Source organism: Thrips palmi, unplaced genomic scaffold (genome assembly GCF_012932325.1).
Source record: "Thrips palmi isolate BJ-2018 unplaced genomic scaffold, TpBJ-2018v1 HiC_scaffold_4, whole genome shotgun sequence".
Classification (NCBI taxonomy): domain Eukaryota; kingdom Metazoa; phylum Arthropoda; class Insecta; order Thysanoptera; family Thripidae; genus Thrips; species Thrips palmi.
In genome coordinates this window covers 11,148,729-11,166,462 of record NW_023144631.1, presented here as the reverse complement: position 1 = coordinate 11,166,462, position 17,734 = coordinate 11,148,729, and the positions used below count along the sequence as shown (strand labels likewise).

Genomic DNA, 17,734 nt, shown 5'->3' with positions numbered 1-17,734 from the left:
AAGACAGCTCCGCTTGCTGCGCTTGCCTCGGCTTGCTTCCCCGAAGAGACTCGGCGGTGCTGCGCGGCGCGTGCGTCCTCGACGCGCGGGGTCTTCTTCTTGCCTGGAGGGCCGCCGCGCCGCGCACCGTGCCCCTCTCGACGCTCTCTCTCTCTCTCTCCGCCCGTCTCGGCTGCACCTCGGGGCGCGAGGAGGCGCCCCCGGAATCCAGGCTTAAAATGAAATATAGAGGGCACCCTGCCCCGCCCCGCCCTGCCCCGCCCTGCCCGCAGTGTCGCGCCCCGCTCCGCCCCGCCCCAGCAGCGCGGCGTACACCGCCAGCTCCCGAACAAGCAGCGGTGCAGGAGCAGCCGGGGCGCGCCGCGGCCGCGGATTTCCAAGTTTGACACGTGACACGCGGGGGGGCGGGGCGGGGCGGGGCGGGGCGGGGCGGGGCGGGGCGGGGCGGGGCGGGGCGGGGTGCGCCGCGTTGGGGCGTGGCGGGCGCGACTCTAGCGCAGCGCGCCTTTGTGCCCGGGTCCCGCCCGGTCCACGCGGCGAACGCGCCGAGCGCGCCGAGGCGGCAAAATAATTAAAACGCCAAAACCACGGCCGGGGAGAGAGGAAAAAAGACACAAAACCATAAAAATAATGTCGGGCGAGATTTTGAAATTTGCGAGGGCCTCGGCCGGGCCGGGCGCGTCGTTAAATAAGGGATGAGTTCGTTAGGGCGTGTTAACAAGGCGGGGATTACGGCCAAGCGCCGCGAATCTGAGAGGGCGGAGAGGGCGGCCTCTCCTCTCCCGGGCCCTTCCTCTGTCTCCGTCGCACCGCGGCGGCACGCCCCGACAGTGTGACGGAGACAGAGCGACCAAAGGCACTCTTCGTAACCAGCCTGCGGGGCGGGGCCGGGCGGGGCAGACAATGTATATAAATACGAGGCCGGCCGCCAAATACGTCAACGGCAGCGAATTATCGCTCCGAAGCGTGAGGCGCGTGGCGTCGCAAACGGCCGCCGACGGCCGAAGGACGACGCCAAGCAGGAGGCGGAAAAAAGTTGGAAGGAAAAACGCGTGGCACGGGCGCAGTCGCAGCACGGCCCCCGGCCCCTCCCTGCGCGACGCCGAGACAACTTTTCTAAACGCCGCGCCGCGCCACGCCCACTCGCTCTGGGGTGCGCGCCTCGCACCCCCCCCCCCCCTGTGTGCTCCCCATTTTCATTTCATCATCCGGGGCTCATCCCTTTACCTCATTCCACGCACACTCTCTGCGACTCACTCACTACCACTTGCAGGGTCGTTTGCAACTCCGACGCCTCAGCCACCCCCTTCTCTCTCTCTCTGTATCTCCCTCCCTCCCACTCTCCCTCTCCACCCCCTCTCTTTCTCTCTCCCTCCGTCCCTCCTAGCTCGCTGCGACGCCGGGCTCAGATATTAGATCCGCAACCAGGTAGCAAATTCGTCGCGCGCTCTCTTTACAAACGACACAGAGATGGGGCATTCGGTCTCCCTCGCACCCATACGGAACGCCACGTGTGTGCGTATTTCAGGAAAACGGTTCCTCTGATGGCAGCAAAGCTCGAAGTTGTCGCGACGGACCGACTCGGCGACCGGGATCACTGCATGTCACGTGTCTGAAGTGTCCGCTGGGGGGGGGGCGCTACGCTCCGGAGGAGTCCAAGAGTCCAGCCGCCCCCTGGAGCGAGCTGAAACGGCCCCTGAGTCAACAGACGTCGACACAGGCGCACGATTTCGCCAGTTTCGTAGAGTCGTTTCGTCGCTGTCTCTCTCGCGCCGCGGCGGGGCGCCCCATGAGTGCGAGAGAGACAGAGCGACGAGGGAACGACCCTTCTTTCGGCCTGCAGCAGAGCGCATGACGTCATTCCATCCGGGAACACAATGTACTTCCCCTCGGACAATCTCATCACAAATTGATGACATTTTCATCAAAGCTCCTATACTTATTGCGTGGGCGTGACAACAATGTCATCAATTGTTTTTGATGACATTATTGTAAGGAAAATTAGCCTTGAAATTGTCATCAAATGACGACTCAAATTTTCAGTGTCCGTGCGCCCCGTGGATCGGGCTGGCTGGCTGGCTTCTCGAACAACCACAGCACGCTGTGGCCTCCGTAATTGGGGCGACTTCCACGGACTGCTACGCAACTCTCAACCAGCGGGGTCGAACGGCGAAACAAAAATCCAATTGTATTATACACGTCAATCCAGAGAAAAACACTCACATACACGTGTGTGTGCACACACACGAGCGCCCTCGCACACATACGTCGGCCGCACAGTGCAGAGTTTTCGACCAAAAGCAATAAGGTCTGTTCCATCCAATTAGCTGTCCTCTTCAGGCTCACAAAACGCTTTCATTTGCGATGACCGAAATCCCCCCCTCTTTTCTCTCTCCCTCTCTCTACCTTTTCCTCGTTCTATCTCTCTCTGCCGCCAATCAACGCGGCATGAATAATGGTCGCAAACCTCCATTCCATGGATGCGTTTTAAAATCCCAGGCAAATCGCCAGCCTCTTGCCCCACCTGTCAAACCAGTCCACTTTAGTCTTTTTCTAGCAAAAGAAAAAACAAACCACACACACATACACCACATGCACGCGCACACACACAAAAATAAAAATATTCAGTCCACTCCCGAAACCATAGATCGGCAGAATTAGCCAACCAACTACCACTTCCTCTTCACCTTCCCCTCACCAACACCACCTCGACGGCCATGCTTACGAGGAGACAGGACAGCGCCAGCAAGACGGGAGGCAAAAGATTGAAAATAAATGAATAATAACCTTCATGATCTGCTGGTGGTACTCAGCAGCGCCCTCGGCCATGCACTTTATAGGGAAGCCCTCCTTTTGCAAGGCGTTGGGCGGCATCGCGGCTCCTGTCCTTGAAAGCACTTCACTTGGCCTCCCTCACCTGCAACACACGAGAAAAACAGAACGTCAGGACTACACTTCCTCAAGACAAACAAGGTTTTCACGATCTCGCTTTTATTTCAGACTGATCGCAGAAGACAAACAAAAGACAAACGACAGAAACAAACAGTTCACTGGACTGATAAGTATGGCAAACTTAAACTAACGACGGGTATGGCGATTTCAACGCAACGGTACCCTTTCCGTACGGCTTCTTTTGAACAGTGTGGAGGAAACACTGCACTGAGCCACTGGCATTGAAGCAAAATCCACTTTCTCCCGAGCACTGCCTCTTCCCCCGCGTCGAGTGAATGTGGTTCGAAACTGACAAAGCAGCGCGGCGAGGTGGCCAGGGCAGCCAGGGACAGGGCAGCCAGCGGGCAGCGCGCGCCCGCAACACAACGGACAGTTCACGAGGGTCACGGACCGCTAACGACGCCCTGATGTCCTGCCTGCGAGTGCGCACACACAGACATACACACACGGACGGACACACACAGTAGCAGCGCACCTGGCCTCGGCCCGGCGTGGCCCGGCGGCCAGACCGAGCAGGCAGGCAGCCGGACAGGCAGGCAGGCCGGACAGGCAGGGCTGGCAGCCGGCATCATAATTATGACCCTTGCACGGTGCAGTCGCGCCAGTCGCACAGTGTGTCCGCGCCATACGGCACACGGCGCGGCTCGCCACGGCCCGGTGGGAAGCGGAGTTCGACGCGGACCCCGAGCGAGAGGCCGACTGGCTGACCGCGGCCACGGTGGCGGCGCGGTGACCGGTACGGTGTTCAAGTTGCTGGCCAAGATCGGCCCGATCATGCCCAAGCGAGGGACTGTTCGTCTTAGCGCACGCACAGTGGGCCAGAAGACCCAGGCCGGGCGGAGGCCAAAACTCTACGCGCGTTTTGAGCTCCAGAATCACCAAACAGGGGCTCGAACCGAACGTGTGACCCCGCCAATGGTTTCCTCGGGTTTCCTAGTTCGGAGAGCAATCCATTGGTCGGATCACACGTTTGGTTTGAGTTCTATTTAGCGACTCTGGAGTTCAAAACGCGTCTAGAGTTTTGGCCGCCTCCACCTGTCTTCTGGCCCACAGTGCACCAGTGCCGTGGTGGTCGTGGTGGCAGTGCCGGTGGCACGGTGGTCGTCGTAGTGGTGTTGCTGGTGGTTGCGGTCGGCGGCACGGCGGCACGCAGGACTGACTTAGGCCCCGAGGTGATAATTACTCGTACGGGAGGGGCTGGCTGCGTGCACGCTGTTAACACGCCGCCTCCAGCTGGGTGCATCTGGTTCAAACGGGGACCGGAAGGGGGCGGGGAAGGGGGGGGGAGGCCCTGGAAAAACAAAACCTGTAAACCCACAGCGCGCTGCGCGGCAGAACGAGTCAGAAAATGGGATAAAAAGCAGGGAGGCGACATCTCCGTCAAAATAACGATCGGTGTCTTCGGTGTGCCGCCCAAGAAGAGAGACCGCGCGCGCCAATCAGATTCCTTTCACTGGTACACTACGCGCGCGCTGAGGTCAGGCCTTCCGGGACCGCGGGCGGGGCGGGGCGGGGCAGGCTGGCCAGGGCGCCCGAGATAAGATAAGCCCTCGGAGGCCCGGGCTGAGCGGAGCCGCGGAGCTGGCCTGGCCCCGCTAGGCCCCGCCACTGGTACACTGGTAAGCGGAGTGTCAACAGGCGCACACCTTGAGCCTCGGGCCACAGGCCTTCCCCCCCCCCCCCTCCCCTCCCCGGCCGCAGGCAGCCTTCATTCTTCAGCCACGTTGCGACAATCGCACTCACGCCATCCAGCCAGCACAATTATCCCTTTTCTTTTCGCGGTTTGCACCCACCCCCTCTCTCTCTCTCTCTCTCCTCTCTCTCTCTCTCTCTCTCTCTCTCTCTCTCTCTCTCTCTCGAACTCGCCCCATATCCGTCACCCTCCATTTCACTTGGGGCGTTCTGCTGCCCCACTCGTGTAATCACTCTCCATCCACCTTGCTCTCTCTCGCTCTCCCGCGCCCGCTTACTCGCTGCTCTCGCCCAAATTTCAGAGTGGATTTACCGCAAGGGATGTGGGCGGTGGGGGGAAAGAGAAAGAAGAGAGAGAGAGAGAGAGAGAGAGAGAGAGAGAGAGGGGAGAGAGGGAGAGAGAGAGAGAGAGAGAGAGAGACGGTCCTCACGGTCCGCACAAGCGCAGAGCCGAGAGCGGAGAGCCGGGCGGCGCAATATGCCGCTTCATTTCATTAGCGTGATGGGCCACCGCGCCGCGGGGCGTGGCGGGGCGTGGTGGGGCGTGGTGGGGCGGGGCGTGGCGTGGCGGGGCAAGGTGTGGCCGTTACCTGGCTGTGTAGCGACCCTCTGTGCCTGTGTGCGTGCGTGTGTGTGTGTCGATGCCTAATATTTGCCACGTTACGCCCCGACTGCACCTCTAACTTAATGAGATGGCCATTGAAATCGGGGCCACTACTACCACTACGACTTAGCTGGCCGCCGCCCGCCCTTCGGGGGCCCGACGAACAACACGGAGCTGGCGGGGCGGGGTGGGGCGGGGCGGGGTGGGGCGGGGGGGGGCGGGGTGGGGCGGGGTGGGGCGGGGGGGGGCGGGGTGGGGCGGGGCGATAGACTGGGGTCGGCCCCCCTTGATTGTCTCTCCTCGTGTAGTCCCACGTAGTTCCACTCTGTGGCAATCCCCACGTCAAACGGGAATGGACAACCAACCCCGATGCGACGACGCCCCCGCCGCCCCGATGCCCGCCGACATGTTTACATTCACGCCCGGCGCGCCCCACGGCCGCCGCCGCCGCTACGGCGCAGTACTTCACCTGAGGAGCGTACTGCGCATAGTGCAGACAACTAGGGGAGGGGGCGCACCATTTTGTAGCGACAGAATGGGAAAACGTAATTCAGCGGCGCGCGCGCGCACACACACAAACACACACAGTACACACACACACGCACACACACAAGCCAGGCCGTCACACATCGACGGCGCCATCATAACGCGCGCGCTGCACACACCGCAAGGTGCTGTACTCGCCAATGCAGGCCTTGTTTTCTTTTTGTTGTTGTTGTTGTTGTTGTTTGGCTTCGCATTTGCCGGTAGTCCGTATTTTTCTTGTTCTTTCATCGAGCGCACGTCGTTGTGGCGTGGCGGCGTCGCTGTGGCGTTGTGGCGGCGGGACAGCAGCGGTGTGGCGGCGCGGGGACCTACTTCACGAGGAGCGGCGCGTCCTTCCGGGTGGCGGCGCGACCCCAACTCGACTCGGCCGCTGATTGGTGGGCGCCGCGCCGCCACAGCCACGTCGGGCCGCAATAATACCCACAGAAATATCGCCGCCGGGACGGCCGGGGAACCGAGGCAAGCCGAGGCCATCGGGGGCGGCAGGGCGGCAGTGCGGAGTCCGAGCACTGTCTCTCTCGCGCCCGCGGGGCGCGCGGGGCGTGGAGGGAAACAGAAGGAGAGTCGGCCTGCCGTCGGAGAGGATCGCGACGGCGGCGGTGTCTATTTCCAACGCCGTTACATTGTTAAAATTGGCGAGAGAGTGGCGAGAGGTGGCCGACGACGGCGACGTCCGTGCACGTTCCCACCGCGGGGACGCCCTTGTTGTTGCTTCGGGGCGGCCCCGCCCGACCCCACCAGCCCCGCCATGCCGCACGTCATGAAGCATACAGAGGGAGCGCGGCGGTGTTGCGCTGCCTCTCCTGTGGCGTGGCGTGGCGGGGCGGGGCGGGGCCGGGCGGGGCGCGCGCACATGGCAACGCCGCACCCCTTCAAGGCGAGGCGGGGGTTGCGCGAGCAGCGCTCTGGAGCGGAGTGGCTCCCAAGCCAGCCGCTTCCAGCCCCGCTCCAGCCCCGTTCCAGCCGGCCAGACTCCAGGCACGACGGCGTCCTGTTTGTATTCCAGAGGGCACGCACCGTGCGGGTCTCGGACTGGACGCAGGGCGACGACACTGGCATCCTGACGGCGAGGCGTGGGCGAGGCGTGGGCGCCACCACCCCGTGGGGCCGTGGGGCCCATCAAGGTGCCCGTCTCCCTGGCCGCCTTGGCCCTGTTGCTTCGGACCGGCCGCCTGGCACAGCGACGCCCAGCGACGCCCGAAGCCTCCATGCCACAGTCCGAGGCGACCTGCTTCCCCATGCAGATAAGGACACGTCCTCACTCACTCACTCACACTACCCACACACACATACACATACCACGCAGACACGCGGGCAATCCCAGTGCCGCCTACGCGCCAACGCCAACTCGGAGGAAAAACCGGTTGAGAAATGAAAAGTTGAGGCGAAACGCGCATCGACACTGCAACGGGCCGAACAACCAACCAACCAACAACCCCATCCTAGATGACCGCAGCACAGCTGTCTTACGACGAGCGGTGGAGGGGGAGGGGAGGGGAGGGGGGCGAAGGGGAGCCACATGTGCGAGGGCAATGCACTCATCGCCGCAGGAAAGAATAGAGAAGGGGAGGGAACGAGGTGGGCCTGGAAGGGGAGGAGGGGAGCGCGACCAGCAAGAAGAGGGAGAAGAAGAGGGAGAGGCAGTGGCGGCCCCGCGCAGGCCGCGCAGCAGCAGCAGTCCGAGTCGCCGCACTCCTAACAGTGCAATATCCGCCCCGCGACGCGACTTGGCACACTGCTTCGCGCTCCTCGCTTCGCACGCCACCCCCGGCCGGTTTGGTACACCGTAAGGGGGAGGGGGCTTCTCCCACCGCCACCACACCGGGGGAGGACTTTCCTTTCCACTCGTCGGGGAGGAGGAGCAAAGTTCCGGACCGAGACTCCCTCTACTCCCGCCGGGTGGCGAGGAAGGTGAGTTGCGGCCGGGCCGCGTCCACGCCTTTCTACAGTGGGGGAGGAACGTGACGGTCACACTCCTGAGTCACGCATCGCCAGAAGCGTGACGTCATCGGCGTGACGTCACGAAGAGGCGGCCCGCCGCTGTGCGGACCGGAAAAGGGCCCCGGGGGGCCGCGGGGGCCACGCCAGGGGGCGCGCGTCGGGCGCGGGCAGTTCCCAGCCACTCTCAGTTGATAAGAATGCGCCTCTCGGGTTGGAGGGGCTGCGAGGAAGAGAGAGAGAGAGTGGGAAAGAGAGAGAGAGAGAGAGAGAGAGAGAGAGAGAGAGAGAGAGAGAGAGAGAGAAAGAGAGAGACTGCCGGCCAGCACCACGAGTGGCGCGCGCTCCCCCACTCACTTTGAGAGTCGGCAACCTGCTGCTTGTGATATCGTATCCCTTCGCCCCCACCCCCTCCTTCTTGGCCAAATCCTTTCCCCAATCGACCCCCGTATGTGCCCCCCCCCCCCCCCTCTCTCTCTTCACACACTCACAGCCACACGCGCCCGAGGCCACGGCTAGCCAAACCAAACAGATTTCCCGTCATGTTCCGCGAATCAAACGCCGGGCTCGGCAGCGCGGCGGACCGGTGCTCCGTCGCACTCATGGGGTGCGAGAGAGAGAGACACACAGGGAGTCTTCCGCAATTAAATTGCTTTCGTCTTCGCCGGCCCGTGAGCTAACGAGCAGCGAAGCCCGGCGAAGCCCCAGAGCAGACTCATCGCTCCGTCTCACTCGCACTCGCGGGGCGGGCCGTACGGGTGCGAGAGAGACCGCGCGACGAGAGCGCTGTCTGCAGCCCCAGCGCCCCAGACGACCCCGAGGAAGCAGCGGGCCCCTCGATCAGGACGCCCCCGATCCTGGCTTCCTGTCCGGCCAAGGCCAGCACGGCCAGCAACGGGGAGACAGGGCGGCGGAACACGGCGGAACATCGAGAAGCTCCGGGACCTGACCGGAAGCCTGCCTGCGAAACCTTGTGTCCGCCCGCCCGCATGTCTGTCTGTCTGTCTGTCTGTCTGTCTGTCTGTCTGGCCGTCTGTCTGTCTTGTCTGTCTGTCTGTCTGTCCGTCCGTCCGTCCGTCCGTCCCCACGCCTGAAAACCCCCGCGAATTGGCGCGACAACTCGTCTGCCGCACTGTATACCTCCCTCTGAACACTGAATGGCTGACTGCCTGAAAGTTGTAAAGGGCGGCGTGGCGGCGGAGAGGGCCCACGAGGGGGCCCATTAGGTCTAGGGAAATTAGGCTCGGTAAGACGCTTACCTGCAACACACCCAGCACGGCACGCAGGGCGCACGCCGTACACGCCGCGCTCGCAGAGCCAGAAAGGGAAGTGAAAGAGAGAGGGGGAGAGAGAGGGAGAGGGAGAGAGGGAGAGGGAGAGGGGGAGAGGAGAGAGAGAGAGAGAGAGAGAGAGAGAGAGAGAGAGAGAGAGAGAGAGGAGAGAGAGAGAGAGGAGGGGAGAGGAGAGAGAGAGAGAGAGAGAGAGAGGCGGGGCGGGCGTGCATCGCCCGCGAGACCCGCGGGGGCCGAGGGCCGCAAGCGGCTTCCCTCCGCGTTGTCGTCGCCCTGAGAGAAAGGCTGTGCTCCGTCTCGCTCGCACCCCTACGGACCGGCCACGAGTGCGAGAGAGACAGAGCGATGAAAGCGCCGTGAATCGGCTGCTGAGGCGGGCAGGGCGTTGGCTCCAGGCGCCGCCGCGCCGCCGCCGCGCGCTTCAAAGTCTCGTTCTCGTTACCGTGTGCCGTCGCTCTGTCTCCGTCTCCGTCGCACTCACGGCGCGTCCCGGAAGCGGAAGGGCTGCGAGAGAGACAGCGCGACGAAACGACGCGCGGCCCGGGCACGCGAGCCAGCGACGCCGCGCGGAGCGAGGCAGGGAAGTCGGCCAAGTGCCTCGCGCTCGCCAAAGGGCAGCAGCGTCGCGGGGCGGGGCGGGGCGGGGCAAAGGGCGGGGCGGGGCGGGGCAGGGCGGGGCGGGGCGGGGCGGGGCGTCGCGAGGCACAGCGGCCAGAGCACCGCCTTAGAGGATTACCGAGTCAACCTGCTGCAGACTCATTCCGAACAGCGCCTTCGTCACCCCGTTCCTGTCGTGGCCCGGCCCCGTAGGGCCGTAGGGGGTGCGAGAGAGACAGAGCGACGTGCCCCAAACTTTTCCCCGGCCTCGCCTCACCGCTGCTTGCCGCCCGTTGCCGCCAGCCCTCCAGGCCGCGGTGGCTGGCTGCGCGCTCCGTGCTGCGTGGCGTCGAGGCCCTCTTCGCCTTCATCACCATGATCGACCCAGAGACAGCCCTCCAGCCGCCTTGGCCGCCTCCGTGACGACGCTAAGAGAAGGGCTCCAAGGGTCCCCCGCCTCGTGCGCCTCGCGCCCTTCCTGCCGTGGGGCCGTAGGGCCGACGGAGAATGTTTAATATCGAAAACATGATGGCGGCGCCCTCGGCGCGCTTTGCCGCCGCTCTGCCCGGCAGAGGATCACGAACTTGGCTTTCCTGCCGCGGCATGCCGGGGAGGGGATTTGTTCCACAGGGGCTTTCCGCTAACAGGTGCACCATGCCGGATATACACAACGGAGATACAAATAGGACGGCGGGGCTGGGTCGGGTCGGGTCGCCTCCCCGGAGCATCGGACCCGGCTCGGCCCGGCTCCGCACGGAAGGCCGATTCGTTTTCGTTTGAAGGATGAGTCTGGCTGGCGGCTGCTGAAGTAAAGCCCCGTCCTCCGTCGCCCTGCCTTTCCTTTCCGTTCCTTTCCGCGCGGTGAGTGGCTCTCCGCATTTCCCTGCATCGCTCTGCATCTCTCTGCATTCAGGGCAAACTTGGCAGGCAGGCGTGGCACGGCGTGGCACGGCGTGCCGCAGCAGTGGCGTAGGAAAGCAGCTTCGACCGCGTCCCGTCATCAGCACACCTATCCCATCCCGGAGGACCGCGTCGTCGCTGTCTCTGTCGCACCCATGGCGAGTGCCGAAGAGTCTCAGGGGTGCGATCGAGAGAGATAGCGAAGATTGTTCGGACTCGCTCGGCAGCGCCGCACCACGCCGCACAGTGGGTCAGCCAAAAGACCGGTGGAGGCGGTCAAAAACCCAGACGCGTTTTGAGCTCTAGAAGTCGCTGAATGGGACTGGAAACGTACGTGTGAACCCACCAATGGATTGCTCTCCGAACGAGGAATCCATTGGTGGGGTCACACGTTCGGTTCGAGTCCTGCTTAGCGACTCTGGGGCTGAAAACGGGTCTCGAGTTTGGGCCGCCTGCGGCGGTCTTCCGGCCCACTGTGCGCCACGCCCGCGGGAGTGACGACTCCAACCCCGCGCCCGCGGCACCACGCCTGCGGCGCGCCCCCGGGCCCAACGCAGCCCAGCGCTCAGCACGCCGATGCAGCACCTGTGCAAACAGGTCCACCTGTAACAACGTGCCGCGTTACAGTCGTACGCGACGTACGGGACGTACGCGGTGTGCAAAGCAGGTCATCCGTGCCGGCAGTGCCGACAGTGTAGTGCCGACGCCAACGAAAACACGCGCAGAATAAACACGCCGGGAGTCGAACCCGCGACCCATCGCTCCGCCGCTCCGCTGCTCGGCTCCACGTCGAAGACCCGGCGGCGCGTGCCCGTCTTGGCGTGGGCGGGCAGGCTGACTTCGAGGAAGTCCCTTCGCTCTGCCTCTCTCGCACCTATTCAGGACGCCCCATGAGTGCGAGAGAGAGAGAGAGAGAGAGAGAGAGAGAGAGAGAGAGAGAGAGGGGAGAGGGGAGAGAGAGAGAGAGAGAGAGAGCGAGAGAGAGAGAGAGAGAGCGAGACCGCCCACTCGGAACGAGCTTGCTTGCAGGCGCCAACCACCACACTACACTATCGCGGCCGCATCGCTGTTTCCGACGCCTTATCCGCGCCGACAGCAACACGACGGCCGCACGAAGGGCCCGAAGGGGCGCCGCACGCACGCCCTGCCACTTGGCGGGGGGGAGAGAGAGAGAGAGAGAGAGAGAGAGAGAGAGAGAGAGAGAGAGAGAGACGCCTCGCTTGCTCAACTTCAACCCTTTGAGGGGTCATCCCACGGGTCATCTAATTAGCATCACGACGACGACGCCAATCGCCGCACCAACACACACACACACACACACACTCACACACACACTCACACACACACAAACGTGTGCCCTTTCCCGGCTGTAAAGAGTACAGTGCGGGGAGGATGACACCGAGTTTGTGTGTGTGTGCGCGCGCGCAAAAGTTGGCAAAATACGAACGAGTCACTGCTGCTCCTGCGTGGTGGCCGTCGTGGCCGTCCGGGTGGCGTCAAGAAGGGCCGCGTCTCCTTTCCCTCTCTCTCACTCGAGATAACGAGAGACCTGCTCACCAGGCACAGCCAGGCACAAGCCACCGCAGCAGCTCGGCGGGGGGGAGCGGGGCGATACAGACAGTCGTCGCGAGCCAGATGCGCGACCGCGCCACGGAGCAGCAGCCACAGCACGGGTTAGCCAATGGCAAGCAGACAACCATGCAAAAAGGGGTCGAGAAAAAAAAATTTGGAACTAACCGCAATCGTATCCGCCCGGTACAAACACGCACGGGCTGCTGGAAGCCACCACACCGCCAGCGCAGTCCCCTTGGCGCACGCACCCACCCCGCCCCGCGCCAAGTTTCACCTCGGTTATTTTCCCGATCGGTGTCCTTGGGGCGGGCTGCAGTGCAGGCAGGAATGCCTCGACGACCACGGCCGCAAAAAGGGGCAGCAGCAGAACAAGGAAGAGAGGAAGAAGGCGGGGGTCTCTGCCTACTCTGCGATACGGCACGGCACGGCACGCCACGCCACGCCACGGCGTGGCAATGCTGGAGGCAAAGCACGCTGCCTGCCTCGGCCTGCCCCGTGTGCAGTATGGGGGCCGCAGGGCCACCAGGAGGGACGCGGAGAGGAGGGGGGCAGCTGCAGGTTGGTTCCAGCTGCGGGTAGCTTGCAGGCCTTGCAGGGCCCTGTGGGAGACCTGGAAGGAGACCCCGCCCCCTTTCCCCTGTCCCCACGCATGGGCCCAGGGCGGACATGTGCGGGCAGCATGGAGACAACCCAGCTGGGCCGCCCGCCCCGTCACCGCCGAGCCGAGTGCCCGGGGGCACAGGAGAGGAGCATATAAAACGAAAAAAATGGGAATGGGAGGAAAGAGGCGAGAGGAAAAAAGAACGTCCCGAAATAGAACGCCGGTGTGATATCGGCGGTCATTAGAAGAGGAGCGGCGTCGGTAATCGCGTTGCTTCGACACCGTGATACGAGACAACAGCATTTCCGAAACAATTGGGGCGCCGGTCGGCCTGTGATCGGCGTAGCAGTGGCGCAGCAGTGGCGTTGGCGTCGCTCTGTCTCTCTCGCACTCTTCCGCGCGCGGAGGGCGGAGTGACTCGCGAAACCGGCCCGGAGAACGGCGGAGAACCAAGCGCCACTCCCCCAGCGACAGCGGACCGGGTGTTGGAAAGAAGACCGCGTTCACCACGAATCTTGAACAGGCGCAGGCGACCCCGAGGGGCGGGGAAGACGGGGAAGCGCCAGGACATGACCATGGACATGACGGACATGACGGAGACCGGGACTGGCAGCCATAACGCGCGAGCGGGCACGACGACCAGCTACTCCGCCAAACGCGACGACCGAGTCCTTTCCGATCCACTGCAGCCTCGCTCGACAACCCTTGCCGTCCCTCGGTGACTCCAAGCTAATGACGTTGATGATCTCTCACCCGATACACACACTCACACAGAGCCGGGCTGCACGCACCGCGTCCCTGCAATCGCATCACACTATTTGCCCCTGCACCGTATAATCCAGAGCGATATTACATCCGTGACGTCACCACCGCGTCGCCTCCGGGCGCAGCAGCAGCGCAGAGCAGCGCGCGGGGGAAAGGGGGCAAGAGCGGGGAATTAAAAAATATATAAAGCGAATAACTAATCTGCGGTTGAGCACATATACGCGCCGCGTTTTATGCCTCGCTGCCGCACTCTCCCCCTCCCCCCACCACACACACACACACACACGCATGGGAACACGTGCGCCGAGCACACATTTTATGTACAATTTCCCATCCATTTTCCTGTTTCATTACTACTCAATGTGGGGGCGCGTGCGCGCACATTCGTCCCCTCCTCCCCTCACACACACACGCACACACGCACACACGCACACACACCCACACACCACGCACACACACACACACACACGGAGTCAACGCAGCGTGACGCGTCACCGCCACGACGGCCACTCCACCGCGGCGGACAGCGCGCCGTCCCCCAAAACACTTCTGGTAACAACACTCGTTGATGAAATAAGACGACATTCCCTTCATCAACCAAGTGTTGTGTAGCACTTCCATTTCCGCTGCATCAGCGATACTGTAAACTCCTAGTACGTACCCCCAGCCCTGGGACTCCACCAGCACCAGCGGCACCAGCGGTACTGCATACTATATATTCCCCACTGCCCAGTCCAGACGGCTCAAGGCGAGGAGCCGATAAAAACGATGCCCGGCCTTACGACACACACACAAACACACGCAAGCACACACACACTGATGCAGACCCCGGCGTGGCGGGGCCGGCGGGGCCAAAGCGGCGTGGACCAACGGAGAGGACCGCGCTCCAGACAGCAGCTGACTCCCCCCCCCCCTCTCGTCGGCCCAGCAGCTGCTCTTTCTGCCCCCCCCCCCTTTTCCCCCAGGGCCGTGGTCGTGCCGTCGCGGTTCAACGTCAGGGGGGTGTCGCGGTGCCGAGGTCCGCGGCCATGCCGTCCATTGACGTGCGACGCGCACAAAGACGCCAAGACGTCGGCTCGCCCTCCTCGGCGGCTCCTCCCCCTCCCCCTTCCGTGCGATACGCTCTTTGTTCCGTTGCATCCTTGCATCGCTCGCATCGCCTGCGTCGGGGAGAGAGGTGCGCCTCGGACGCGTGCAGGCAGCGCGCAGGCAGCGCCCTCGGCCTGCACATGTGGCTGTGGCCCCGAAGGGCCCGAAGGGAGCCCCGCAGGCGGCCGGGCAGCAGGCAGGCAGGCAGGCAGGCAGCCAGCCAGCCCCAAAAGCCCTGAAGGGCCCGGGCCGTCCGACCGCCCTACAGGGCCTTGCGACCCAGTTCCTTTCCAACACCGCACGTCGGGGCGCGTCGGGGCAACGCCCTGCGAGACGCACGTAGACGGCCAGGCAGGCAGGCAGGCAGGCAGGCAGGCAGGCAGGCAGGCAGGCAGGCACAGCGCCCCTCATCCCAGTTCAAGGTTCAGCAACAGCGCCGCAATGCCTTCCTCTTCCTCCCTCCACCCGCACCGGCGTCGTGCTTTACAGTGGATAGCGGCGTCGCCGGCAGGTTGGCGGACCTGGAGGACGACGGCGAGGCGACGAGGCTCGACGTCCAGACCGGCCAGGCACTGCACTGCCAACCCCATTCCACCGGCACTGATATGCATCGACAGAAAGCGATGCCATTGGTCCGGCGTCCCAGTGGCCAGCACCGCCAGCACGCACGGCCACCGCTGGGAAGCTGGACCGATCAGGCAGCCCCGCGGGGCGCGGGTTCGACCCCCAACCACGCCGCGACGCGCCGCGACGCACCGCGACGCACTTCCGCAGGCAGACGGACAGACACGAGGGTGCACTCCCCGGCGGCGTGCAGCGGGCGGCACTGCGAGCGGCGTGCGCTTTCAGCGCTTCCAGCCTCCAGAGTGCAGTGGCAGTGCATAAACCATGGGCAGGCTTTACCCGCGGTGCCGGCCGTGGGGGCACTGTAGGCGGGCAGGGGCGGAACGAAGAAGGGCAGCAGGGCAGGCGCCTCCTCCAGCCGCCGTGGGCATGGCCAGCATGGCGTGGGCGTCCACGGTCCGCGGCAGGGACTGCCGTCCTTGGCTCTGCCGCTCCGTCTCGGCCTTGCAAAACATGCCTATTGGCATGCATGGAATGGAACCGCCCCTCCGGTCCTCCGACCAGGCAGTGGTCCGGGGCCCACCTGGGTCCGCCACGGGGGCGGCCCGTAAGCGACGACGCCTCGGTTCAGGCAGGCTAAGGGTGGCCGTCGTGGCTGGCAGCCTCGTCAGGGCGCCGGCGGCCCGGCCTCATTTCGTCGCTCGGTCTCTCTCGCACTCATGGGGCGTCCCGTAGGGCTGCGAGAGAGACAGATCGGGCGGCAGGACGGCGTGGACACCAATCCCGAATCCCGGCGCGCCGTCGTGAGGCACACTGTGAGTCGGGGCGACATGGGCGACAGCGTCACGGCGACAGCCTGGTGATTGGGACAGCGGGGCAGCCCCCTCAAGGACCGTTTCGTCGCTCTGTCTCCCTCGCGCCCTTACGAGACGCCCTGTGAGTGCGAGGGAGACAGAGCGGCGAAACGACCCTTCGAAATCAGGCGGCAGGCCCGGCAGGGGCACATGTTTGGCAGAGGCGGGTGGACGGCGGGCGGCAGGGCGGACGGACAGGCCGACGGGCAGACGGACAGACCGACGGACGGCGTGGACGGCGACGCCACATTCGTCCTTCACCTTCCCTTTCCTCTATTTTTACCCGGGCAGTCCCTTTCCCGTTCGGCGGCCCTTGGAGCCTTCGGCCGTCGAAATGAAACCGGCCGACAGCCGTCGGCGTCCAGGCGTCCCCGGCGCGGCCCCGACGGCCCCGGTACCTGATAACGTCTATCTGCCTGTTTGCGTCGGGGCCCTTCGGGGCCGGGGCAGGCCGGGGCCCCCAGCGTGCCAGCGTGCCGAGCACAGGGCCAGCGCCGACAGGGCCGACACAGGACACACTCACCATAAGGCGCGTCGAGCAATCACAGAACGAAGGCGGTGGAGGCGTTGATAGTAATCCACAGGGTGTCCAAACGCTACCCGGCCGGCCGGCAGGACGGACTTGTTGCAGTGTGCTGTTGCACGAGCACGAGGGACTGAGGGACCGGAGGGGGGTGGTGCGGGCGCAACGGAACACCCAAACGGCACGGCGGGCACGGCGGCAGCGAGGACGAGACGGGCTCGGCGTGGAGCGCGACGCGGAGGCCGAACGAACGACGGGAGCGGTCTGCCTGAGACTGACTGCCAGCCAGCCGCCAGCCAGCAGGCAGCCAGCGGCAGCAGCACTCCGTCCGCTGAGCCAGGACCCCTCCCCGCCGCCGAGCCTCCCCCTCCCCCTCCCCCCGGCGCAGCGCGCAGCGCGCAGCAGCCATGGCAGCTACGGTGCTGCACGATCGTGCCTCGCCGCCACCCTACGCCACCCCTGCCGCCGCCGCCGCCGCAGCCGCTGTAGGCCATGTTGTCGCCGCCGCTGCTGCCGCCCCACCGCCGCCGCTCCGTGTCCGTCCGTCCGCCGGGCCCGCCCGTCTGCCCGCCACCCTCTCCGCCGCCCCCCTCGCCCGCCACGGCAAGCCACGGCACGCCAGGGATGCTTAGAGGAGAGGGCAGTTTGTCGCTGTTGCCAAGCAGCCTAGGCTGCCAGACCCGTCTGCCGGCGTGGCCTGCCGACCTTGTCTGGCCTGCGCTGCTTGCGCTGCTTGCGCTGCTTGCGCTGCTTGCGCTGCTTGCGCTGCACCCGGTCCCATTCCCGTGTGTCCTCTTCTGGTTTCGGGAATCTGGTAATCTGGCCGACCGGGGAACCCGGAACCCGCGGCCGAGTTAGAAAGGTTGAAGCTGGCGGGCACTATATCTGTCGCAGGCCCGTGCCCTGCTGAGCCCGCCAACTCGCGACTTCTAAGCTGCAGAGTCCTCGAGCTCGCCCTGCGAGGCTGGCATGCTGAGCATGCTGCACTGTAAGGCGTTCGGTTTCGACGTCCTGAAGTGACTCGTTTCCGGGACGGCCTGCACGCAGCACGGACAAAGAACGGAGCGCACGGACGGACGGAGCCACCCCGCCGGCAGCCCGGGCAGCCAGCCAGCCGACAGACAGACAGGCGGCCAGCCAGCCAGCCAGCAGCCAGCCCAGACGGCGAGCCAGACTAGACCAGACCGTTGCGATCAGCTGTTGTAGGGGGAAGCAGTCGAACCAGTCGAACACCGTCGGGAGAGC

The 17,734-nt window shown here is 64.5% G+C and overlaps 1 protein-coding gene across 6 annotated transcripts in view; it reads right to left on the bottom strand.

The window, feature by feature from the left end:
- The window catches only part of LOC117649066 (RNA-binding protein 24-like), an 87,326-nt gene that overhangs the window by 44,805 nt on the left and 24,787 nt on the right, over positions 1-17,734 (bottom strand). For 4 of the 6 annotated variants that reach the window (XM_034391465.1, XM_034391467.1, XM_034391466.1 and 1 more), the window contains exons 1-2: positions 16,490-16,754; positions 2,788-2,917 (exon numbers count right to left, since the gene is read on the bottom strand). The exons of 1 other annotated variant lie outside the window; for it this stretch is intronic. In XM_034391465.1, coding sequence (XP_034247356.1) covers positions 2,788-2,874 — 87 coding nt within the window. In that variant the 5' untranslated portion in view covers positions 2,875-2,917; positions 16,490-16,754. Of the gene's footprint in view, positions 1-2,787; positions 2,918-16,489; positions 16,755-17,734 lie in introns of those variants that run through there. One more of the 6 variants, XM_034391471.1, reaches the window with a different exon arrangement.